This window comes from Dufourea novaeangliae, unplaced genomic scaffold (genome assembly GCF_001272555.1).
Source record: "Dufourea novaeangliae isolate 0120121106 unplaced genomic scaffold, ASM127255v1 scaffold39, whole genome shotgun sequence".
Classification (NCBI taxonomy): domain Eukaryota; kingdom Metazoa; phylum Arthropoda; class Insecta; order Hymenoptera; family Halictidae; genus Dufourea; species Dufourea novaeangliae.
In genome coordinates this window covers 2,507,081-2,534,033 of record NW_015373918.1, presented here as the reverse complement: position 1 = coordinate 2,534,033, position 26,953 = coordinate 2,507,081, and the positions used below count along the sequence as shown (strand labels likewise).

The 26,953-nt window shown below is 39.2% G+C and overlaps 3 protein-coding genes across 3 annotated transcripts; 1 reads left to right on the top strand and 2 right to left on the bottom strand.

The window, feature by feature from the left end:
* Nucleotides 1–1,586: 1,586 nt before the first annotated feature.
* On the bottom strand, nt 1,587–13,744 carry LOC107194413 (probable phospholipid-transporting ATPase IF). The gene is made up of 18 exons (XM_015584032.1): nt 13,729–13,744; nt 6,763–6,867; nt 6,421–6,675; nt 6,045–6,197; nt 5,672–5,967; nt 5,325–5,539; nt 4,891–5,177; nt 4,509–4,688; nt 4,065–4,212; nt 3,824–3,966; nt 3,478–3,717; nt 3,245–3,387; nt 3,004–3,163; nt 2,612–2,920; nt 2,336–2,522; nt 2,104–2,249; nt 1,903–2,006; nt 1,587–1,839 (listed from the first exon to the last, which is right to left on the bottom strand). The coding sequence occupies exons 1-18, from the start codon at nt 13,729–13,731 to the stop codon at nt 1,587–1,589; spliced, it is 3,327 nt and encodes a 1,108-aa protein (XP_015439518.1). The 5' UTR covers nt 13,732–13,744.
* A 965-nt stretch (nt 13,745–14,709) lies between these two features.
* On the top strand, nt 14,710–22,706 carry LOC107194417 (mitochondrial folate transporter/carrier). The gene is made up of 6 exons (XM_015584038.1): nt 14,710–15,165; nt 18,395–18,548; nt 18,640–18,892; nt 18,989–19,102; nt 19,190–19,335; nt 22,045–22,706. Exons 1-6 carry the CDS (start codon nt 15,009–15,011, stop codon nt 22,229–22,231), a joined length of 1,011 nt encoding a protein of 336 aa, XP_015439524.1. The 5' UTR covers nt 14,710–15,008; the 3' UTR covers nt 22,232–22,706.
* Nucleotides 22,707–23,254: 548 nt separating this feature from the next.
* LOC107194412 lies at nt 23,255–26,368 on the bottom strand. The gene is made up of 5 exons (XM_015584031.1): nt 26,285–26,368; nt 24,103–24,228; nt 23,702–23,889; nt 23,513–23,620; nt 23,255–23,429 (listed from the first exon to the last, which is right to left on the bottom strand). The coding sequence occupies exons 1-5, from the start codon at nt 26,366–26,368 to the stop codon at nt 23,288–23,290; spliced, it is 648 nt and encodes a 215-aa protein (XP_015439517.1). The 3' UTR covers nt 23,255–23,287.
* Between the last annotated feature and the right edge of the window lie 585 nt (nt 26,369–26,953).

Here is a 26,953-nt window from a genome sequence, read left to right as displayed (position 1 = left end):
GAGTTGTGGAATTGAGTACAACACATTTTAAAAAGTTTAAATGTAAGAGACAAAAGAGCCCCTAGGTCCTTAAACATTTAAATAATTACTTAAACGCACACAAAGTCGATTTTATTTGATTATCCTCTAAGTTATTGATTATATTAGAAACCATGTCAGATGAAAGTTGTAGATCTAAATAGACAACGATCATCTTTTATGTTTTACAACTTTTTTCAGGTGAGATACGGTTTCCGAAAAAAATAATATAAATCCTGGCAATAAATGTACTTACAAATTTTTTTTATTTTAAAAAATGAAATGTACCTTTATCATTTTTTTAATCAATAGTGACTAAAGAAGGAATTTCTTGAAAACTTCATAAATTTGATTATTTTTTTAGAAATTATGTTCGGATTAGGCTGGTCTAGACTAATTTAGATAAGCAAATGTAGGGTACAATTGGCACTGTTACGTGCGAGGCGTGCGTGTGTTTATCTGTGAAATTATGATTACTATGTTTTTTGTATGTCTATGTTTACAATACCATATGCACAAGACTCGAATCAATATATATATACATATATGTAGATAATGGTAACGTGATATGCCGGTCCAACTACGGAGCGGAACACGCGTGCGATTCGCAAGGGAATTCGCATTTGTAAGAATTTACCCAGCATTTTTGTACGACATGTTTTCTGATATAATCAATAACTTAGAGGATAATTGAATAAAATCAATTTTGTGTGTGTTTAAGTAATTATTTAAATGTTTAAGGAGTCCTGGGACGCTTAAACGCTCCTTTCCCTTTATCCGATCAAGCTCAAACTTCACACAATTTAATCTGCTATCCGTTTCGGAGTACGGCCATGTGCATGTATAATACGTATATGTATAGCAGAGGATTTTGAGAGTGATGTGGAAGGGATTAGGGAAGGAACGATGTAGAAGGAACTGGCAAAGTGTGAAGGGTTGTTTTAACTTACATTAGTAAATAAGTTGTTACGAACTTGTGATTGACTAATCGCAATGCACTCGCGTTCACTAAAGATAAGTCACGATTGATTGGCACCTAACACCCCAAAGAGACCTCAGTTTGTGCTAGTTCGCGATACCGACACAGACTACCATGCAAGCCTGACGAAATGATGAGCGAAAAAAATCACAGAATCGGATCATATGGTATCGCGTGTCGATGAGCGAGGGAACGAAGTACTCCCCTTGTTTCTGTCCTGTCAAGCTAATCATCTCGTCAGCTCTCCATAGTACATACTTATTTACAACACCAACTACACTACACTTATTTTATGTCGTCATGAAAAATATATTACTTGAAAGAAATAAATAGAATTTTTTTCTTGGTTTCATGCGTTACAACCGAACAGAAACTGATTGACGACTTACGTTGCGTGTGAGACGTGATGTAAGTTATTATCTTGATGGCGGCCAAAATTATTCAACGTAATCTTATTGAAGTTACACAGTTCTGCTAAGCGTGAAGGTGTCTTTCCATGGAATCATGCGAAAAAGTTGTCCAGACTGCGGACCGAGAATATGATTTTCTGATACACCGAAATAGTATACATATTTGTACATGTAACTTATCAATATGCGTAACGTAGTATAATTGTTACCCTTCTATCTAATGGCTGGTTCTCTCCGTCGTTTCCGTTACTGATAATATATTGCGGCTGCTCCTCGTTTTTCCTCATTATACGCGCAGGCATGTATCTACTGTATGCCAGAAGTAAATAGTCTGGAGTTAGGCAAACGATAACAATGACTATAGCCAGCAGCCAAAAAGATATCGATGATAATATTTTAGGGAAGACAGCGAGCATGTCACCGTCGTACCTTCTGAAATCGAGAAATATCGAACATATAAATGTGATCGAATATGTAAATACGATCGTTACTTACACGTGTACAAAGGAGTAGCAGATAACGAATACAAAAAACGCCATCTCGGAAAATACTACTGCTAACACGAACGGCAATGTCCAAGACGAACTGTGTAGTAGTATCTGTAAATTATAAATTATGAATTAAGTAGCAGTTTGCGTCTATGTACATATCTTATTAATAGATACATTGTGTGCAACATTTTTAATACACACGTACCTGTACATTAGCCACCAATGTAACTACGTGAAAAACAAACGTACTGAATGTCCACTGATCTACTGGTGTATTATTATACAAACTAACAGGATTAATGAATATGAAATATTCCGTCATAAAATATATCGCAGCGGCGTGCCAGAACCCTGAACAGAAATGTACATGAAACTTGGTAATTAGTTGGGTCCATATTATGTCAAGCAGGTTCTCGTTAACAAATCGCTTCGTTTACCTAGAGCGCTCCACTGTAGGAACTGTGTACCCTTCAATAAATAATTATTTCTGTACATTTTATATAGATGGGGAAACCGTAACAATTTATCAGATGTGTAATCCTGCTCCAACAACCCGTACACTATTACTGGTAGAGATGTAAATATTACATTGAAAAGCATTAAAAACATACCGTCGTAAAATGCCTGCAATTTACATTGTATTTGTTATTACTGGATTACTAGATATACATACGTGCATATGTATGTACGTGTAATAGTGTTTGATGCCTTACCTGCGCAGAAAAACCGCTGTGCAGTCCAAACAGTAATTGTGGCGTTATGAACAAAATGTTCTTATAAAAGAAGTACAACGTCAAAGTGCTAATCCGCACGTAGAACCAGTGTCCGTGTACCAGCAGTGCCTTTTTCAAAAATTTAAATTTGGCGAACGCGAAATCGGAGCTCATGGTTGCTTGGCGACCCTCTTTACCCATTATTCCGATTCCTACGTGCGCTTCTTGTATCATCGCGATGTCGTTACCCCCGTCACCAATAGCAGCAGTGTGTGGTCGAGTGTGTGCACTCTTGATCAAACTTACAATCTGTAGAGCAAAAATCGGAATCTATTGAGTAAATTGTCTGATACGGTGTAACAGTTTGTTCTATTCGAAAATACGAAACTAGCCTCGCTTTTTTGCAAAGGCGTCAGCCTGCAACAAACTACCGCTTCACAGGCGATTCCAACCGATTTAAATTCTTCCGGACAATTGTTCAATGCTATTGCTATGCTACTCCCATCAACCAATAGTCCATACTGTTTGTGAGGTTCAAGTTTTATTCGCCGTCTGAAATCATCGTAAATACAGATGTTTGTGTGTTGATTGATTGTATGTACGGAAGGATGATAAGTAAAAAATTATACTCACTCAAAATATGCAATACGTTGGATACAGGTTTGTTGTGTAGTTATTTCCAACATTCTCAGTATTTCTGTACCCTCTTTGAATTGACCACAAAGGAAGGCTATATTTTCCGCGGTTTCCGCTTTGTCCCCAGTCAATATCCATATCTGAATTACAAAGTGATATTGTATAGCGACAAAGAAAAACGAAAAAGAGGATTATATTTTTATTATAATTGTATCGTAAGGTCTACTCACTTTAATGCCAGCGGCTCGTAAGCATTCGAGCGTGTCTTGCACGTCCTCCTGTAGACGGTCTTCGACCGCGGTTACACCTAGCAAAGTGAGTCCACTTTCCATCTGATTGTAAGCTCTTTCCATGTACGATGCTCGCTCAATGCCAATTACTTGCCTGGCCTGTTCTACTTTTCGTATCAATTTCTCGTATTCACTTTGATTCATCTTCTTGTACGCTACAACCAGCGTTCGTAAACCTCTCTGAAGAAAAAAACACTTTCAATTGAGCTTAAAGAGACACACGGTGATCGAGATGGTGTAGAGTAGAAGAAAATGATACGAATCTACCATATGGTAAGGAACACACCATAGAGAAGTCAGCTACATGGGCGATGGTTTCATTGACTTTTCCGGAGACTATCAGCGGTAATATAGCCGAATCTGCCCCTTTGCAATACAACCAGTGAACACCAGCGTTGTCTTTGACTATCACCGACATCCTCTTACGTTCTGTTTGAGAAGAGGCACGACATTGTGTCAACTTGGATGGCAGATTTTTATTACGAATCTGACCTGAACTACTGTTTACTCAACGAACTCATACGAACCAGAAGTGAACTCTAAAACGTCCATCTTCTCGAACATCATCAAGCTGTCATTGACCTTAAGTTCGATCGTGTCGTTGGTGTAATTGTGGAAAACAACTCCGCATCTGGCGCTGGCCTCTACCAAAGCTTTCTCGTCAGCCGATGCTGCCTATGGAATAGCAATACCCACCTACATTTTTTTTGTTTATCTTTACAAACGCTCTTGGTCTTCTGAGAAGCGTGCGTTCTAATGAAACGTATCGCGTGAACTGTTGATATTTTCGTTTAGTCGATCCGTGTCGCGTCACGTGCCGCGTTAAAACAGAAATTCAGGGAACCGAGAGCATACATATATATGTATGTATTTACCCCCGTCAGCACTGTTGTTTATCGCAATTTATCGGAGATAAAAATACACGGTTGAGGCAATAGTCACACGACGTCGTTGACACAAGATATTATTACCTGGTATTCCGGTAGATCCGGATGCATCAACAAGGAACTGTTCACTCGTGTGATCTTCTTTTGCCGAAAGCTGGCACGATACTCGATGCGGTTCGCGATAACGCTGGGCATCAGGCTCGGAGGAGAGATTTGAACGGTATGGCACAGAGAAATGCTTATCATAAAATGCCATATTTCCGGCTGTAATTAGAATTAATATTGCAATCAGAATTATATACTGTTAGAAATATAAGTTCAATCACTCACACCTTACCTATTACTCGATCTCATTCGTTTTCATTTATTCGGCGCGCATTCCTTCCGCATTCAAACATTCTTTTTCGCTACAATACATACATATGTATGTACGGAATTATGTATAACGGATTACAATTGAAATTACCTCCCAGTTTGTCAACTCGACAGCTTCCCTTTCGTCCCCGCTGGGAGGTAACGAATACAGGCAACCGTTGCAGTCTTTCTCCATGTACGTTTTTCCGTTAATGGAGCAACGCTTAAACACCATCAGGTTTTCGGTGAGCGTGCCTGTCTTGTCCGCGAACAAGAACTCGACCTGACCCAGCTCTTCGTTCAAGTCCGACGTGTTGGTTAAAGGCGGCTGATTTGTGCTTTCGTCGTACATGTCGATGTCCCAGACGAAGAAAAACGAACCGAGGAATTTTTGTAATTCTGCAACGAGAACAATGGATCGAAACTTGTCAGACTTGTCGCTCTGTTTCTCTGCAATTTACAAGGAGTATACTGCAAGATGAAACATTATAACGTCGATAACATCGATGGACGGATTGTTTAAAAAGAAAAAAAACTGGCTCTTACCTATGGTGACGTATAACGATATGGGTACAATGTAATTGTACAAAACTGCGAAGCTAAAGAAATCATTGATCATCGAAGGAATGGAAACAGATTCTTGAACGCCGATGTACGATTTCCATTTTATAGTTGCGTTTAATATAATTTTCGCCATACAAGACTGTATTACTTCGACTAGTAACAATATCATATACACAACGATGTACTTGTTAATCGATCTGCAATTAAGCATCGTGTTTAAATCGAATTTTCAATTAACTGCGTGTCAAAGATTTTATAGAAGCAACGAACGCGTATGTATGTATGTATGTATATTTACTTTTTCATTTGAATTCGTTGAAAGCGCTTACTTTTCTGTGGTAGAGAATTTGTTGCTTCTCTTCTTCGAATTCAAAGACAATTTGGTGTCCTGGCCGGTGTAAACTGCACATCCAATAATGTGTTCTGTATCTTTCAATCTGGTACCTCGAAGCAACAGATTGTCTATCGTTAGGTGTCCACTGACGTCCCCAACGGCATTCGTAATTTCGAGTTTCCCATGGAAACCATAGAGATCGGACGAAGGATGTTGGCAAGTGATAGTGGCCTCCATCGATACTATTTGCGGTGCAGTCATGTGCATGAGCATCTTTGGAACTATCAACGTCTAAACAGGCAGCAATACTTAAGTCTCGATGCGGTGAACTCGAACGAATCTCAAGAGAACGTTGATTCTCTTCTTACCTTTAAATTGGTTTCGCCATCGAGATTGGCAGTGGTAACGTAGCAACGTTTCGAATCATCGGTACTGAAAAGAAACAAGAGATCGCAGGGTACATCTTCGTCTCGAGATACTTTCACCAGGTCACCCACTCTTATTTGTTCACAGTGAATTGTCTACATGCATGAAGAAAAAATTGTAGAAAAGAGCGTAATGTATAAAAGTATAAATAGCACATAAGCAATAGCTTCGAGTGTTGTCTTATCGATAAGTTATCGAGCATGGCAACGAATTTACTAGATCATATACGGTTGAGATTAGTATCGTCATTTTCACTGATTTTAAACTTTCACTGCGGTTACATATTAGATGTATGCTCGAATATGGGAATACACTTGCCTGCATACATTTGTTGCGGACAACGGTCACATATTTCCGATTGATGTGTTTATCTTCCACATACCGAAGATAATCTTCGTATCCCTGTTTGCACGCTGTGACAAAGACAACGAAGCCCAGTGGTAGGATACTGGTCCAGGGCGAGACAGGTGACGTTATTAAGGTTGCTATGAACGCCGATATAAGGAAATAAATATTCGCGATCCGTCTGAACTGTTCGAAAAGATTCTTCGGTATGAAATTCCAAATCGTGTACTTGAAAAGTAATAAGTTCTGTCTAAACGTTTTTAGCCGAGAAATTTCAAGTTTAAATGCAAGAAATTCGTCACAAGTGACTCTTACCTTTTTCGACACGATACGATTCTTCGGAAAAACTGTTCGCGCTGATTCGTTACTCGGGCTAATACTTATGGTCCTCTGGTCCGTATATCTAGAACTCCCAGTACCCTGTAAACATATTCTATTACCATATGTACATACATATGTACATACATACATATATACACATACAAACGTACAGTACCGGTCATAAGTATTCGAGTACGTGGTCTGTATGAAAAAAATGTGACGTTTTGTAAAAATTGCATACCCTAAGCCACGTTTATTAGTTCATAGTAACATAAACATTATCCATTTAGCTTTAATATCCCCTAAACAATATTTATTTGAGACTTTCAGCAATTTCGTAATGCCTTATATGTTCTAATACTTATCAGGCGGAGTGTATGTATGTATGTATATGCATGTCTGAGCATTCGTTAATATTCACGAATAAGATCAGCTAGTTTAAATGTGTTACATTGTCTGATCAAAATTGAAAGATTTAAAGAGCTTTGCTACAAACTTGCTTCCCAAAAAAGTATGACGTGCGCGTAAATGTGTTCGGTCCGTATAAGGATCGGTATGCGAATTAACCGGTCCGATTTGAGGATTGTTTTGCGAATAAATCGCATCACTCTTGCTCCTAACGACGTTATATTCTTTTCTAATTCTATGTATGGAAGGTTAATCAGATCATCCAAAGGTTGCGTGACATGATCGATCTCCAATTCGTCGTCTTCCTCGACGGAATCCATTTAAGGAACCTTTTTTTCTAACGTTTACTTGTACAACATATTGCTGTAGGAAAACATCGATAAACTCCGTCACAGCTTCAGAGGTATACTGACTAATCGATGATGTAAAATTTCCAACGATATATATGATATTATGTACACATATCGATTCAGTTGTTTTTCCGCCATAATCGAAACTGTTATTACATACATGTCACCTGGTGTATAATACATAATATTATATTTATCATCCGAAGTACGTCGCAAACGCAACCTTCCGAATCGTCAAATGTTGTCACGCTGACACGACCCCTTGTTATTATTATAATTTGATAACTCGATAGATTCGGATAACGATCTCGAAATTACGTGTACACCGCGGTATTTAATTAACAGGACAGTGTCGTCGTCGTGTGCAGAAGCAAATGGGGATATGTACACAAACTTACGATCGTTTTGTGGTACAAGATGTCTTATCCAGCATCTGTATCGTTCTTACAGAGATTACAATGCACGAGTGCAAACTTCTCGGATCAAATTTTCGGCAGTGTCCGACGCGCGAAAGTCCGTCGTGCGTTTCAAACACGATGAGAACCGGAAATTCGAATTGTTGCTTAACATGAGCAACAGCCAGTACTTGGAACACATCTATCAGCTGTGGCTGAAGGATCCGACGTCCGTGAGTCCGTCATGGGACCCTTTCTTTAAATTTGTTTACGGAGATAGTCCAACGAGTTCTTTAAGCAGCAAATCATCGTCACCGTTACGTGTCAAATCAGAGCCTACAATGGTACCATCGAATCTGGCAGTTCCACAGCCAGGTAGATTTGTCAGCCTTCTCTTAAAAGCATTCGTGAAAATGCAATCGAATGGCACTTCACTGTCTTGTTTACCTCAGCACCACGGTTTCCTGGACAAAGCGTAAGAACAAAGTCGGACAGCGAGCTACAAGGTGAAAGTTTCATAAACGGAGCTTTGGATATCAACGCCACGATTAGAGCTTATCAAGTATCTACTATTAGCCAACTTTGCGAAGAGAAGATTATTTTCCTTTTGGATGTAAATCCACTGATAAATGAATTGATGCTCTGTTGTTTAACTGTTGTAGGCACGGGGTCATCTGATCGCCGACGTCGATCCTCTGGGCATACAAAATGCAGACAGCCAGAAGCTTCAGGGTACTCCGAATTTACCACCCGCGATCGTAGTGCGACACCATTTGAAAGGCATGACCGAGGCCGATATGGACCGCGAGTTCCCTCTTGCACCGTTTACAGTAATCGGTGGTCCCAAACGAAGCCTTTCCTTGCGCGAAATACTGACTAGATTGAATCAGGTTTACTGTGGACATCTGGGTCTCGAATACACTTACATTCACGATCTTGTGGTGGTGGGTATTGGGAAGATTCGGAATGACGCGTTTGCGTTATTTTTCTTCCGTTTTCCTTTCTTCGCCTTTCTGTTTCTTCTTTTCTCGTTTAATTTCACCAAATGCATTTCAGTTGGACTGGTTAAGGGATAAATTTGAGGTACCAGGCGCTTGGGAACTTCCAGCCGAGCACAGAAAATTCATTTGGTTCAATATCATGAAAGCAGTGACGTTCGAGAGCTTCCTGGCGAAGAAGTATCCAACCGAGAAACGATTCGGGCTGGAGGGCTGCGAATCATTTATTCCAGCGATGGCGGAGTGCGTAGAAACGTCGGCTGAAAAGGGTAGAATTTTTCAACGCGTCCCTCATACGGTTGTCCTCTGCATACATATGTATGTACATCAAACCGAGATGAATATAATTGAAAGGTTTCTTTTTTCTTTTTGTTGCGTAGGGGTAGAATCTACTGTGATTGGTATGGCTCATCGTGGTCGCTTGAATACTTTAACCAACGTGTGCTCGAAACCGCTACATCAACTGCTCACTCAGTTCAATCCGGTGGCTCTGGAAGGTTTCGGTTCCGGCGATGTGAAATACCACTTGGGAACGCACGTGGACAAATTACTGGAAAGGTGAACCTTTCCGCGGTTTTCCAATATGCGGCCTCTGTTCTAAAGAAAAAAGGAATTGTCTGATTTTTAGAACCAATAAAAGAATGCTAATCGCCATGATGGCCAATCCGTCGCATTTGGAGACGATCGATCCTGTAATAGTTGGTCGCATTCGTGCAGAACAAGTCGAGAAGAATGATGCCAAGCGTATGTATGGAATTTTTTATCGTTAAGAAATATTCTCAAGGTTGCAGCATCACTCAAATGTTTCCAGTTGGTAAGAAATCGATGGCCATTTTGGTTCACGGCGATGCCGCCTTCGCGGGCCAAGGTATCGTTTACGAGACCATGCATTTAAGCGATCTGCCAGAGTACACAACCGGTGGTGTCATTCATGTCGTTATCAACAATCAGGTAACAATATTTACAATTTCCTGTTAGCGTATCATTGATCCGTACACTGAACGCAAGTACCTTTGCCGAACTATAGATTGGTTTTACCACTGACCCGAGGTATTCTCGATCCAGCGTACACTGTACGGACGTGGCACGTGTTATTAACGCCCCTATATTCCACATTCACGGCGACGATCCCGACTTGGTGACATACTGCAGTAAAGTGGCTAGCGAATACAGGTATTCAATTTCATTCCGCATTGCAATATCCATCGAACGGAAGCTGAATCCTTTCGTGACGCGAGATACAAATGTATCACGATCATTTCGGTTACGTTAATTATTTATTATTAAACAGGGCAGAATTTCACAATGACGTTGTCATAGACGTGGTTGGATACCGAAGATTCGGTCACAACGAACTGGACGAGCCAATGTTAACTCAGCCCTTGATGTACAAACGCATAAAGGAACTTCCGAATGTGCTTTCCATTTACACGAATAAGTTATACAAAGACGGAGTGATCACCGAGGCATTCGCCCAAGAAGTAAGTGTGTGTAAGGTATACGGAGGAATTGTGTACATACATACATATTATATTTTTTGCTCATGCAAAACAGATCTTCTTGTGGTATTCGTGTTCGTTTCTGTGTTTTCTAGGAGACACAAAAGTATTGGGATCACTGCGAATCAGAGTTCCAGAAGGTACGGGAAATGGATTCGGTGAATTTGAGCGACTGGCATGATGTACCATGGACAGACTTTTTTGCGAATCAAAGCCCCCAGAACGGTATTCCGCCGACTGGCGTCGATATCGAAACGATGAAGACAATCTGTAAGCACATATCCACTCCGCCGAAAGATATCGAAGCGCATGCTCAAGTACGTTAGACGTGGATTAACGATACATAAATGCGTTCTGTTCGATTAGTTTTGAGAAGTGATTGACGTATAACGATTTCTTTCATAAATAGCTCGCTGTATAAATTCTTTACTGTATAAATTCCGCAGGTGCTCAGGGTAATGGACAAAAGAGCACAGCTGATGGAATCTCGTAAAGCGGATTGGATGATGGGTGAATGTCTGGCGTTTCTCAGTTTACTAAAAGAGGGTCATCACGTGAGATTGTCCGGCGAGGATGTCGAACGTGGTACCTTCTCTCATCGAGTACATATAATCCACGATCAGAGCAAGGACAAGGTTTATAAAAATCTTCTTCATGACGTATTTCCCGGACAAGCTCTGTACACGGTTTCGAACTCTTCGTTGTCCGAATACGGCGTTTGCGGTGAGTTTTCGGGAAAGAACTGAACGGAAATCTAATGGAAAGACTTGATAAATTGAAAAACTATTTTCGATCGCAAATTCAGGATTCGAGTTAGGATACTCGGCATACAATCACAATACGTTAACGATTTGGGAAGGCCAATTTGGTGATTTCGCAAACACGTGTCAGGTAATTCTTCCTCGTGCAAAACGGTAGTGTATAATCTTAAGATAAAACTGCTAACCCATTGGTTCGATATTCATAACATATACATAAAGCAATATACCTTTCTGGGTTACTTATCGAGATAGTTTTTAATTCAATACAAATTTCAATGTCGCATTCGATATCGAGATGTGTATGAACCATTGATTTCAGTTGTTTGCCTTCATTATCGTGTGAACGATACACTAATCTTATCTCAGACGCTGTGACATTATGTTAGCCGTATGTATAGTCTTTGTGCATACATACGTATGTACATATGAATATGTACCTATACCTATTACCCATAGATATTGGTCAGACGTGAAGTAGTATTAAAGGTGAATTTCTACTGTTACTTAACCCGTAGGTCACCTTAGATACCATCCTGTGTTCCGGACAATCGAAATGGGGCAGACAAGTGGGATTAGTGCTTCTTCTACCACACGGAATGGAAGGTCAAGGTCCGGAACATTCGTCCGCGAGACTGGAACGATTTCTTCAACTTTGCGACGATGATTGTGTACATTTACCGGGTACAGAACCCGGAGCTCCGCAGGGAGAAACTCCCGAGCAGATTATGACGCGACAGCTTTTCGAGATAAATTGGATAGTTTGCAACTTGACCACACCTGCGAGTCTATTTCACGCTTTACGCCGCCAAATTCTAATGCCGTTCCGAAAGCCAATGGTTAGATGAATTCCAATGACCGTTCCGCGCAGTCGGTGATTACTTCGTGCCTAACGATCTATATTACTCATCCGTTTAATCAGGTCGTTATGTCACCTAAATCCTTGCTCCGTCATCCAATGGCCCTGTCGTCTTTCGATGAGATGGAACCCGGTACTAAGTTTAAGCCTGTTCTCTCAGATCCGTTCGTAAAACCAGGCAACGTGCAAAAGGTATTGCTTTGCACCGGAAAAGTATTTTACGATCTTGTCGCGGAACGTCAAGGGAAACAATTGGAGGATAAAATAGCGATCATCAGAATCGAGCAACTTTGTCCGTTTCCGTACCACCTTCTCAAACAAGAAGTGACCAAGTATCCAAACGCAAAGGTAAACGAATGCGTAGCGTTCGAATTTTCTTGTATTGGTCGTGACTTAAGTAGTACGGTTGTTTCACGTGTATTTAGATCTTATGGTTGCAAGAGGAGCATAAGAATCAAGGCGCTTACAGTTACGTGAGGGATAGAATAGCATTAGCATTGGGGCTTCGTTTAGAAGACGTGACTTATGGCGGTCGTCCACCATCGGCTGCTCCCTCAACTGGCAGCAAAATAATTTACACGAATGAATACAATAATTTCATGTCGACTGCCATGAAGCTTGATTAATTTACAAGTAATTTCTTTGATAAATAAATTGCACGTGATATAAGAATGACACGCCGTTGCAATAGCGTAAAATAGAGAAATAAGTGCTTGTCGGAGCGAGATAACAAAATGAATGGAAGTTAAAATTGACTCACCAAAAGATATAGATATTTAGGACCATTATTGCGAAAGCACGGGCAAATTTTTTTATTGATCCAATTCCTCATTGCATTGTACTTTTTTTCTTTTTCCTCGTGTTGTTGCTATTTCGTTGGAACAATTTATTTTTAACTATCGCAACCGCAACGAACAGCTGCACTATGTGCAAAATAGAACTGAACTTGAGCTTGTTCTAGGTGGACGGTGCTAATAAATAGCACAATCAACATGTACATACGAGCAGATAACAGACAGGTTCATTCAAATTGCTTTATATGTATAAAATATTCTAATTAGTAAGAAGCCCATTACCTTTAAAATACCAACGTGAAAAATTTAACGGGATACTTTCGAAACAAGGCAAGTTGTATTACATGCATATATGTATGTATGTATGTATGTATGTATGCACGTACGCATACACGTACATACATCGGAATTTATATATTGCATACAATCTCCAAATTTCATATGAAATAAATACGGACCAATAATTCAGTACAAACGACGCGCGCGACTGTATGCAGGCGATCGATAAATTAAGTTACCTAACTTCTGAATAGAAAAAGGCGACTTTAGTCCCATTCACTTTTTCTCAGTTAAATGCAATTAATATTCGGCTGGTAGTAATGTATTGAACTGATTCTCGAGCGTATTGAATACATTAAGAAACCTGTCATGCAATAAATGTATGCAACCTTGCGTTTCATGGCTTTTAACTAGTGACTTATCAAGCGACCGTGAGTATTCTGTCGCCCAACAACGTTACACATTTTGCTATTACTTCTGGAGAACAATTAATACAGAGATCGCTAAACGACTTTAAGGTACCTAAATGATTATTGACATATAATGTATCGTAGTTGTGGGAATTAAACACACGCGTCTACAGAATGAAAGGTACGAATTCCGTAATTAAATACACTTACCATTTTTATTATAAATAAAAAACCATCGAAGCGTTATCACTTTTTCCTTGTGTCGGCAGCCTATGATTTTATTCGCTGTAGAACAAGCAGTCTTGATTATTCTTTTGTATACGCTATTTTTTTAAACGAGAATCGAATCACCAAAGTAAGAGTTTTATTATTTTCGTTAGAAACTAGTTGACAACGGTACCAACCATTAAAAATTATCGAATTCACTTCAATCTAACACAACTTTCGATCGGTTTTGCACTTGCAAGTGTTAAGTTAATACGGCGATTCATTCGGAAAAATGTGTCTCGAAGTGAATCGTTCAGTTCACCGACTGACTGGTAACATGGGAACAAGCAGAAACGGTAACAGAGATATTCTATCGTGGTACCGGATAAAAAGTTCTTTATCCGTACATCGGCAATCACCGATACATACTCAAGTCTATCAGAAAACAGAAAGATAAGCAATTTCCGGGCTTATCGAACAAATTTTTGCGTTTGGCGCGTTACATCTTCCTTGTGTGATTTATCAAGCAAAAGCCGTTTAATGTTTTACGAACAAATTACATTGGAAAGGTGACATTTCATATTTTTAAATGTATAAAACTAATTGCTGGTTCTTAGATTTATTTTTTTACCATGATTGATTTATGTAAATTCACAACCGGTCCACCCGATAAATATACATACATGTATACATATATTTAATAATTTATTTATTACACGTATCATAATTAGTGAACGGTATGTTAAAACGAAAGGAGTACTACACTGATTGCCACGAAAAATAAATCTCGTTAATCGCTACACCGTTTGAGCGGGCTAATTTGAACGCGGCCTATCTGTTTCGTTTGCGAAAATTTGAATTCGAATCGAATTTGCCGCGAAAAGGTGGCGGTGGCGGTTGCGGATTCGTCCGGCAGGTGGCAGGTATGTTTGAGGGGTAGACAGTGGCCAGGGCACGATTACGATTAATCCAGTAAGTCAGTCAGTTGCATACGGTTGCCCAGTACGATGGTGATGGGTATGTGTAACGGTCCGTCGCGTTGCGTAAGCGTTTAAAAGAGCGAGCGAGACAAAACGGAAGGAAAAACTGTGGTCGGAGGAATTTCAATCGTGTCTCGCACTATCGTCGTCGAACCAAGCGCACTGCCAGCCGCGGATCAAGAGATATGCCGAAGAGTGGAGTCGAGTATTGTTAAAGCTACAAAGGATGCAACTGGATTTTCCATTGAAGGATCGGTAACGAACGAGGAGCAACAGCAGCAGCAGCAGCTTGTCACAGAGAAAATGTCGCCGATAAAGACCAACAATGGTTCACTGGGGAACACAACGACTCCCATGCTCAGTCATTTGAAGTACGAGCATTTCGTCGCCGGTATATCAGGCGGTGTAATCTCAACATTGATGCTGCACCCGTTGGATCTGATCAAGACCAGGTTCGCAGGTAAGAGTCGACTACATCGCCGCTAACGCCGAAATAACGGTGCGATGCAAATGGCGGGTATATACTGAGATACATACATAAGTGATTTCCTCTCGAGATACACGTGGTCTTTCCTACTGACTGACACTACTGACGCAATCCGTGGACATGGGGAATTTCGTCCGTATTCATCCGCCTGACTCATTTCTTGCATTTTCCGTGCTATCATCTTAATTAGCAATCGAGAAAAACTAACCTGACTGGTTCTACCAAATTGTAACGCGGGAGAGTACCGACTAAATGTTCCCCTGCCCTCCCCCCCCCCACCCACTGCGATTAGCTTCGTGGAAATAAATTATTGATACTTCGGGAAATTCCCTTTTTTATTTCTTTGTTTTTTTTTTTGTTTGATTAATGAACTCTATGCATTGACGTCAGATACATACATTGTTGTAGTAAAAGCAGTTGAACTAAATTTAAATTATTTCGAAAGAGGAAAGAAGAGAATCAGTGTTAGCATTAACGTATTTGTGTCTGGTGCATTACGTATTGATTTAAGATTATTTGACACATGAACATGAATATGTTGTGAAACCATTCTTTGTTAAAATGAAACCTTACAGCACTACATTCGCTTCGATTCATTTTTTTCGTTGCTTGTCGTGAAATTGAAAACTTAAAAAGTGAATTCTCTATTAGTCTCTTCTTTTGTGTTAAAATCTATACTACATTGTTGTACAGAGTTAAGTTTAAGGATACCAATGGCGAGTTTAGGATTCGTTTCGTTGAAAAGTTATGAGGCGAGAAAGATTGCGAAATTTTATATATTTTTTAAACTTTATTGTGACAATTATTGTGCTTGTTACGTATGATTGGTTGTGGAGAAGATAGGAGTAGAGTTCATCTTTCACGTTTAAATTTGTAAACACAGTGGTGTGAGTTGGTTAGACTTGAGTTATAGGTCTGTGTTTGTATAATATATATTATGACCCGTGTTGTTTTGTGTTTTTTGTTTTTAAAGCATTATACTGATTTGAGTTGAGTAGGTCACATTAAAGGTTACAAAATACGTGAAAATTTCGTAGTATTTTTTGTTTAATAACTTTTTAATGTATAGATTCTTAAACTCAAAATTGATATTTTTGCATGTTATTCGATACATACACTCGATCAATATAAATTACGGTACAAATAATGTTTCCGAAAGGAAAAGTTTACCTTTTGACTGTATTTAAAGTGAAAGTTCCCGTACTGTTAACACGTTTTTTAGCGTGACCTCAGATCCATACCACATGCGAAGAAATATACGCTATTTAGTACGTACAGACAGTGTGGATTTGCATATTCAAGTTCACAAACGTAGTCGTTGCCCGAGTGCTTGAAGTATGATTCAGTGATGTTCCGGGTCGATGATCGTATTGGATTGAGCGACATGGGGGGACTGAAAAAGGCACGTGGCGTTATCGAGAAGAATCAAGAAGTATTTTTGACCGTTGGAAAAACACTGGCCATGGACTTTTCGTTCACAGTGTTTGAAATTTAAAATTATGGTATCAGCGGTTGACTATTAAGTCGTAGTTATCTTGTATCGCGAAGCTTCTAATCGGATTTTAAAATAGTTCGTATCCGAGTGTATTACAGTAATAACTGTATGTATTAAGGACTGTAGATTAATAAGCGAATGAAGCTGCAATTGCTTAGTTTTGACAGGTCAAATTAAACGCGGAGATTGTACGACTTCAGATGAAACAGAAAGTGATCGCCGACTTTCGACCATGTTTAAGCATGGGAAGTAGAAATTCCTGTTCGATCTGACAAAGATAATTTGAAATTGAAACTTGTAACGCGTCGTATACATATATACATACATATAGGTATTTACCTATGGTGCATCGATACCGACAATGGGTACTGTTCTCTATTGTTTCTTCCTATTGCGTGTTTGATGTAACGAACATACGTCATCAAACGTTCGGTCGTATTTTATTTAATTCCATTCAAGGAGACGTTCATATTCGTTGACGTCAATTTGTCTGTTGAAATATTTTCAAAACTCATGTTAAACAGAATGTGCTTCATGAATAATGCGTCCTTTTAATGTTGTTTAAGTGCGGTCAGTGGGTGATCGTGGATGATACAATGAGTACAATGATAATGTATCATGAAATTACTTATTCGTGACAGATAAATAGGTAGTGTGCATGTATATATGTACATATTTATTAGCAACTTCACCAGTTTACCTATCTGTGCTATAGACTTTTAGTCTTCTGTTATCAACGTCAGACAGATGACGGGGGTGTCCAAAGAGGGCTCGTTCGTGGACGTATTTTCGTCGTAAAATTCGTTGGCCGTACACCAAACCGCAAGAAATTCCGCGGATTGCGTCAGACGCACGTGATATTAAACGACGACCAAAATTTTAACGCGTCCCCTCGCCCATTGATATCGTTTACAAACGCAGTGAAATTCTATTAAAATTTTCGGACGGATGACACACGAATTGCACCAGCGTCTTACTTAAAATACATATAATATATACCGATACCTAGTCTTTCTATATATATAAACTTGCATATGTATATACATATGGATGTATGCAATTGCGGGGTCCCATGCGTAAATGAACATAATGTTCACAACATTTTGTGTTCTATGAGTGAATGCGCTATTTTCGCGTACTTGAATGCATGTAAATTTACCACATTCTCCTGAATTCCGCTATAGAGCACAGGCATATGTATTATTTGTTGTACCGCTAAAAGATTTTGCAAATTTGCGATTTGTACATACGCTAAAGTATTTGTAAATTGTATATTGCACGGGGATTATCTTATCGTACCTAATAAATCTCTCGTGCGTTCGGAGAATATTTTGTACATAGATATCGTTTCTTTGTTGCTCTTCACGAAAAGTTATACGACACGTATACGCTTTCGTTTGTTTGAATTCTCGATTGAAAGGAATAATCGACTCGGTAACTGAAAATAAAATAATACATAAAAAAAATAAAATACATACTCGCAAACGATAAACGGAGTGGGAAAAAAACAATTAGATTTCGTCTATCGCGAGTGGCTTCTTCGTAAGTATATGTATGGTATATGTATATATATACATATATGTATACAGCTAGTTTCGTGGTGAGTAGGTAAAAGCAGGAGAGGGGACATAATTCTGGACAATGATACTACTAAACAATTAATCAAAATGTGGGAACCCGTTTTTATTTATTTTTTTCTTCTTGCAGTACAGGATGGTCATTCGCGCAGTGGTCCGCAATACCAAGGCCTCAAAAGCGCGATCGTACAAATTGTTAAGACTGAGGGTGTGCAAGGACTTTACAAAGGTGTGACACCCAATGTTTTAGGATCTGGCGGTGCGTGGGGTTGCTACTTTTTTTTGTAAGAACCTCTATTGATCGTTAGATCGAAACATCGTATCCGTAACATCGTGTTTGATTAGTTATAATACATAAGAATTACTCTTGTTTAGCTACAACACCATTAAAGGTTGGATCCAAGGAGGAAACACTAAAAAACCTTTGGGTCCTTCGTGGCATATGTTCGCCGCAGCCGATGCTGGAATTCTTACCTTACTTATGACCAATCCACTTTGGGTAGTAAAGACACGTTTGTGTTTGCAGTATAGAGACGATAAGAATCTTCCAGAAAGGCTTCGATACAAAGGCACAGCAGACGCAATCAAAAAGATTTACAGAACAGAAGGGATCTATGGATTGTACCGGGTCAGTGAACTCAAGATTGAATACGGAAAAGGATAGACATGCACAATCTTACAAATGAGCATGGTTTTAATACGCGGTTTTTTAAAAATTTTTCAGGGTTTTATTCCTGGAATGTTTGGCGTCTCACATGGTGCTATTCAGTTTATGGTGTATGAAGAGTTAAAAAACTGGTACAATGGTTATCTGAATTCTCCAATTGACACCAAATTGGTAAGTATAGTAGCAATCCATCGAAAAGATTAACTTGATTCACGTAGAGATCAGTCTACGAGTAACAATATTGTATATTCCATGCAGAACACAGAGGAATACATATTCTTTGCGGCAGTTTCAAAACTGATAGCTGCAGCTTCAACCTATCCGTATCAAGTAGTACGAGCTCGTCTTCAAGACCATCATCATAACTATAGTGGCAGCATTGAATGCGTGCGAGCGATATGGAGGTCAGAAGGCATAAAGGGTTTTTATAAAGGCTTAACACCATACCTTATACATGTTACACCAAATATTTGTTTAATTATCGTAGTATATGAAACACTTTCTAATGTGCCTACAAAATCTCATTGACTTTTTAGATTACATTAATCTAATCTAATTTTTTAACTGTAGATCAAAAAGAAAACATATTGGTTTCGTTTAAATATTCACAGTTTACCTGCATTGAGTTATGCTTTGATATTGGATTTATCCAGCCCCACGGTCCACTAACTGAATAGAAGTAATCAGCAAATCATATTCTTTTATTTTCTTTTTTTTTTCTCTTTTTCAAGCATGACTTGTATTTCGAATCTTTGATGTCCTTTGCCAGTCGAAGGTACACACGAAACAGTATTATTAGAAAAAATGCAGTTACTCTCGTACATATACATTTGTACAAATGTTGAAAGAGTACTTGTGTCGCATTGAAGTATGCACTTCCGTCACACCGTTCCTTATTTCAGATTGGCATAAGTCAATTGAGAAGTATATACCAAGGTTGTTACACAACACTTGTAACATCTTTCTCCGAAATCGTGAACGTTGTGATACTTGATGGTTTTAAAGTCTACAGCTCTTCAATTAACTCGGACAATATTTCTGGGGATTCATTTGCAAAGATAATTCATGGAACATACGAAAGGATATTAGTGAGAATATTTTTTATCGTTCTTGATAATAATGTGTCATGGAAATTATCAAATTGCAAGTGTCTCGAGACTCGAGAGATAGATATATAATTTTAATATTTTTATTTAAGTTTATTTTCGAAGGATATAGGAACTGCAATACAATGTTTTTTATCACGACGAATTTTAGATCATCTCTGATATAATATACATTACTTCGTGCTGTTCCAGCTAAGACGATTGATTTATATTAACGATCAGTTATTTTAATTTGTTATTACGAGAAAATACACACCTACTAAGCAAGTATTATTTCATATACTCTTGCATTATTCGATGTGATTTTTGAAGTAGTAATAATCGATAATCTGTAGGAATCGTTTCGGCATATGTTTTATTTATTCGACAATGTGTGTCCATTTTATTTCCATATTATAGTAATCATCTTTCGGGCTGGCATTCGTAAATTGCGACCCGCGTCACAGTTATTTACTTTCTGGCTGAAATTATAATCAATGGCTCTGACTAGCAGAGATAATTATTTCTTTCTTTCTTTTTTTGATTACGAACATTTTTATTTTGATGTTCTTATCCGATTGTGAATCCATAACTAGTAAAACATACTATTTATTCTATAAGATGGCCGACGGATAATAAAATGTGTATTAGTTGAATTTACAATTTAAACGGTTATGTAATTGCATGAACGACGAATTACACGTGCGCTGCTTGCATTATCGATACACGTATGTGAGCAAGGATAAGTGATGAGAGAGTTTTGATGTCTTTGCGTGATCGGCGCATCACGGTGTCGACCCAGTCTCACATGGCAGGAATATATCTGATAAGAGTTTCGCGTTGGAGTGTAATGATTGTCTACAATTACATTGTTCACCGGGCCATCATTATATTTATTGTATGGATTTAATAAGTACCTCGTTTCGAGGCAACTGTGTTAGATGAATGTTGCAATGTTCGTTGTAGAGTCTGGTACTCGGAGCAATCGAAGTGTAGCAATAAAACTTAATATCATTGTAACTTTTAATAAGTAGGCCGAATTTATTTATACGGATTTTTGAGGGAATAATCGTGGACGACTTAATAAATACACAGCAACGCTCTAACGATTGTTTCACGGTTTAATTAGCTGCAGGTTTATTGGGACACTGTTTATTTCCATTGAAAACGTATATTTGAGGAATTTGTGTTTCGCAGTAGCAGTAACAGTAACAGTCACTGGTGGGAATATATACGTACATCAAAGAAAAATGTTTACACTGGTGGTGAGCACTGGATTACCAACATTCTAGGTTTTCGATCAATTATTCGGATAAATCCTTCGAACTTTGATGGCCACATTTCGCATAGTTTCGCGCCCTTACGTGTGTTGTTTCTTGAACACTTACGAGTAAATTAATTGCTGTGGCGGGTCCGCAGATATTAGCTCGTCAAGATATGTGAGAGGATAATCTCAATCTCTCTTTACGTGTGCTTGAGCGTATGATTGCGTATAATAGGCGAATGTAACCGCGATAAAACGAATCATTTGTGAAACCACCAGCAGTACGATTTTTGGACGTATTAAGTTGTATTTGTATTCAGGAGATATCACTGTGATGAAAAATCATTTCGACGAGAAATAAATAATGCGAAATTGGAAACCTGTGGATTTTACGATATACATACACATATAATACTCCTTCATCCACTTCTCTGATTTTATGAACGTGTCTAAATGTTTAAGAAAATTGTTTTCTGTGTTTCTATTTTGACATTATTGCGAGAGTCGCGATCCGGTCTAAAACGAAGCAAAGAATTAATGAAATCACAGAACCCGACATGTTCTACCGTTTTTCAACATCAAAGTATCACGTGTACGATTGTGACGTACGATTATTTCTGTTAAACACCGAGTTTGAACTTTTCAAAAACGACAAGAATCGTACGTATTTGGTGGGAATGAAAAAATACCATATAAGCTTCTTCGTAATCTATACGCCAGGATGAAATAAATAACGAAAGCGTATTACTGGTGGTTAATTGCAGATTTGAAGGGTGGCATGGCTTTTACAAGGGTCTGAGTGCGAACCTAACCAGAGTGACTCCAGCGACCGTAATCACGTTTGCCGTTTATGAAAATGTGTCTCACTATCTTCAGGAACTCAAACAGAGACACAAGATTGAGGAAGAAAAGAGACACCTGCCCGTTCTGATTAAGAAAGTTGAGACTTAATGTGTATCCATGGGAAATCCTACCGAGGAAATTCGGTGTCACTGTTAGATACAACTAGATTCAGTATCAGTATCAGTTTCAGTTTCAGCGAACAAACTAGAACTTCGGTTTTTCCTTAAACCAGTGAACGGAACATTTGTACTTCTTCGAACGAATGTATCTACACACCTGTCCGTCCATGGGTCGGACGGACACATAATATTTTAACTGAATCGTGAAAATTCAGTACGACTACGACGATGACGACGACGAAACGCATTTGAATTCTCAGCGAATAATTTAATTTGTTAAATATATTCAGTAAATCGTATTTATTGAAATTTCAATTCCAAGTAGGCAAGACGGATGAAATTTTTGCTTACAGTAATCACCGTGTATACCGATCTCTTATCTGGTGTTGTACACCGCATTGCTCATGTATCGTCACTGTCAAATTAAGTGTGAATACAGAGATCGAATCCTTATAACAAGAAAATCCGGCATTTCATTTATTTCGTGAAGCAATTCGACATTGTATATGTTGCTTGTTCTCAAACTGTTCGGAAATTCAACGGGAATTTAACGGTTGAACTTCAGCCATTTTAATTTTGCATCAGGCACAATGCCAAGCTTGAAATTTACAGTGAATTTTTGCAAACAAAAGATTGTTCAAAGTCGCATTTTTCGTTACTGAAATTCAATTGAATATCGTACTGATTATTAACAATCCTAAGTGTGACTACCACTCTCTGTTGTGTAATTTATTGTTCTTCGTGTGCAACCAACGTGTAAACACAGCTACCGAGTTTAATTGCGAATTTTGGGACCAACTAGAAGTCTACAATATTTATAATGCAGCTTCTTTCTCGTGTTACGTAAGTACTTTGACTTGATTAATCTGTTGTTGGCGTAAATTACGTAATAACTGTAAAGGTAGGGCAACAGAAAACAAACATTCTAAATATCACAAATATGTATTTTAGTATCGAATTAATTTCATCATTGATAGAACACAGTCGTTGTACATTTTTTAGAAAGATGAACTTGCGATTGAAGAGTCCGAGAACCCTTTTTGTTTCAACTATTACTGTCAAGTTCGTAGTGACGTATCAAGGCTAGTGGACTTTGAGGGCATTCCTTATTGTAGTTGTAGCAGTTTTTCGTGTACTCGGCTGCGATGATTTCGCTTGGAAGATTTTCATCCTGCGAGGAAGATGGTCTGCAACAAAAATCGCCGGCCCATGATCACACGGTATATGTATGGTTTGATTCTCAAGTATCGTTAATTATACGTGTACTAACGTGAATAAAATTTGCAGAACATCGCCAACTACACCGTTCCTGGTCAAAGGATCGTTCGCTGTTTCGCAGATCATTTTTAATAGGCAACCCTTCCCGGAATATCCGAAGCTGTTAAATTATTGCAGTATTTTAAATTGGTTAAATTTACTTACGGAAGGAACGGTCATTTAGTAACTCCGTTTCATCTACCTTTCTAATTTGTTTGTGAGAATATCGTACGCCAGTCGTCGATCCAGACCACGTTTCTTGATATACGGCTCCTCCAAGTAATAACTGGAATTCCATTCACCGGGCAGACCGTAATTCGCCTCGAAGTACAGGGAAAATAGCACCGATTTATTGGGAATATCAATGGGCACTCCAAGCGCGAAGAATATCTGAAAACGTGAGAACAATTCTTTCGACGTCGTTGAAACGAGTTCCATGCAACGATTCGTTCTCTCGACGTGATATCGTTTTTGTTTTTAAAGAAGCGTGCTAGTTACGACAACGCAAGCTTTTGGAATTACAGACCGGAACACTAATATTGAGTTAATAATTACAGATAGCTGTTAGTCGATGAAAAATTAATGATTTATTTAGCACTTTACCCCCATACCACTGCCCTCGGGGAATCCAATCGATCTCAGGTGCCTCGCTACTCCGCGTGTGATGTTTTCCACCCCTGAAATGCTCGGTAGCCACGTAAGGTAACAGACCAAGACGCTGCTGAATATCTGCAACGAAAACGGAACGAATCATCGTAATTGAATTTTTTTTCCTTCTTTTCCCGCTCTATTTAACTCGTCAAGATTATTAACTTTGTTTTTCTTGCGGAAATTTGTACAAGAGAATTTTATTTCTCGAAAAATAGCAGGTTAATAACACACACGTTGAACAGAACGCTCGAACCCTCGAACGTTTGGTGAAGCGTTTGCAAATGATGGAGCACGATGAGAGACTGCCGTCAATTTTTCTCGCGACTTTATCTTCCCGTAAGTTTCCCTTGTAATCTCCTTATCTCGCGAGAATCACTCGTTCGCCGCGCGTGTTTTTGTTGGGAAAATGTTTGACGGGATACTTGAAAATCAAAAGTTTTACGCACTGCACTTGGCTTTGTGTACGACGTGCGTCTCAGATCGGTCGGAAGTTTTACGATTTGCGTATAAATATTAGTTATTTTACGAGGATGTACGTTCAGTTCGGAGTAAGAATGCCGTAAAATCGTTTTATATCTGGACATCCGGAAAATGAATTTTTCTAATTTCCTGTTCGTACGTGGTCCATAGTACATAGTGAAATCGGTTCTGGACTAAACGTTCCCTTAAACGTATGAATATTCGCAAAGATTACGGTATAAATTGTACGAAATGAACATTATTACCGAAATGTGTGATATCATCTTAACAAATTGAAATTAACGAGGTCGGAATAGTTTGCTTTATTTTCTATAACATCACCGTGTGCAGTATTCAGAGGAGCGCGTTAACGATATATAAACTGTGTACGGTAAAAAATCGAAACCGTACAAGTTTGCATCGTGCTAATAATTGTCCGTGTTAACGAGCGACAATAACCGACGCCGTTCACGCCTACGTGTAAGAAACTTGAAAACATTAACATTAACATACCGTACCGTCGAAATGAGTATGTAATTTCTATCAATTCAGCACAGTCTTATCGTATAAAAGGATTTGCTACCTCGTGGAACGTGGTTTCGTGAAATGGACTGAAGTAATTAGGTACATGGTGCAAGGGGGGTGCGTTTATCATTCGCGGGACGTTTAAAACAGCTGAAACATACGGTCACGTGTAGATCAGTATGCATTAGACCGAAATTGAATTAATCATCGAATCACAATGCGGCCGTTTCCGCGTTGTTTAGCGCATTCCAGATTCAATGGCGAACCTGTAATTATTCTCGGGCACTTTGCGCGTGTCTTGCCGTTAACCCCCGCCCCGGTCGAATAATAACGTGAAACCCTCCCGTTCTCCGGTAGCCACGGGGCTTAGATATCTAGGACAGAGTTGCTCGTAGAAAGCCACACACTGCTGGCGGAAATACATCATTGATTAGCCCCGGCATGAATTTAGCGGTCGCGAACCTCTCCGCACCACCTTCGACTCACCTGCAGTCGGCTTAAACTTGTGTTTTGTGGCTGCTGCAGAAAACACGCGCGAAAATGGGCGACGTTGCGACGCCAATCACTGTATACTCGTTCGTGAATTTACAGGCGGTTTGAATAATTGTAATTTCAAGCTCGAATCACGTTGGATACATATATCTACGACACGAGACAAATTTTTCTTTCCGTTTTTCAGTTTACTGTGTATAACTGTGATCATGGGCGTGGAGTGAAATGAAAAGTAACATAAAGAAAGGAGGTACGAGACGGGACGGGACACCGAGACCTGGAGAAAGAGTACACGGTAGAATTCCACAACGGTAAGGAGAATTTGCAGAATTTCGTTTTAAGGTGTTGGAACGTAAAACGATTGCAGGCTTTCCTCTGCACGAGTTGCAGTAGTTTCCAGGATTGTTCGAGCAACGGTTCGCAGATGGCGGCTGATGGTTGGTATCTAGGACCTTCAGCCCCGCCCATCCAATTTGAACGCGGGGACCTTTTCGCCCCGGTGCGCCTGGGCGGCGACGTTTATTAGCGTCGTGGTCAAAATTTTCAAAGATTAAGCACCCCACGAGTTCGGTTAAATTTCGTGTCGTGGGCGTTTCGATTAAAGTTTATCGACGAAACGCCGCACGCTATACTCCATCCCCTGGAACGGAATACAGACCTGTATACGTGGTGGTTGTTGTTTGTATGTGGTAAGTAGATAAATTGAATGGGGCGACTCGTTGTAGCTAATACTTGGTAACATTCATTTGAAGCAGAATCCTTAATGAAGGTTACACGATGGAGGTACACGTACAGGTATAATTAGTGCAGTGATAGAAATTATAAGCTACATGTAATTGTATAAGTGCATTGGAAATTACTAAAATTATCACGATTACGCGTAGCTTATGAATGTGATTTATCATTTCCGGCGACGATGAAAGCGTTTCCGGCGTTTGTAATTAAATAAAACGGCGAGTTTCGGTTGACTGACAAACAGCGGAATTACGCAGTATGCACTTGTAAGGTGTGCTAGTGTAGATCCACACACACAGAGAATATATCCCTACGGGGATGTCGCGAGTTAGGATCTACGGAAATGGATACGATCCTTTTGTTTGCCGTTGAGATTCCGCGATGGAAGGCCGCCGAAACGGAGAACAGCTGTGAAATGGATGCAGCCAGTGTAACCTAAGAATTAAATTATCTCACGCGAATTACGTGAAGGCAAATTACGCAAGATGTCTTCGACGAATTCACGCGAATTCGGTTAGGAATTTCCAATGGTAGGAAACTGCCTGATGTAGGTATTCTGATACATTTGACGAAAAATTGAGAAAAAAATTAT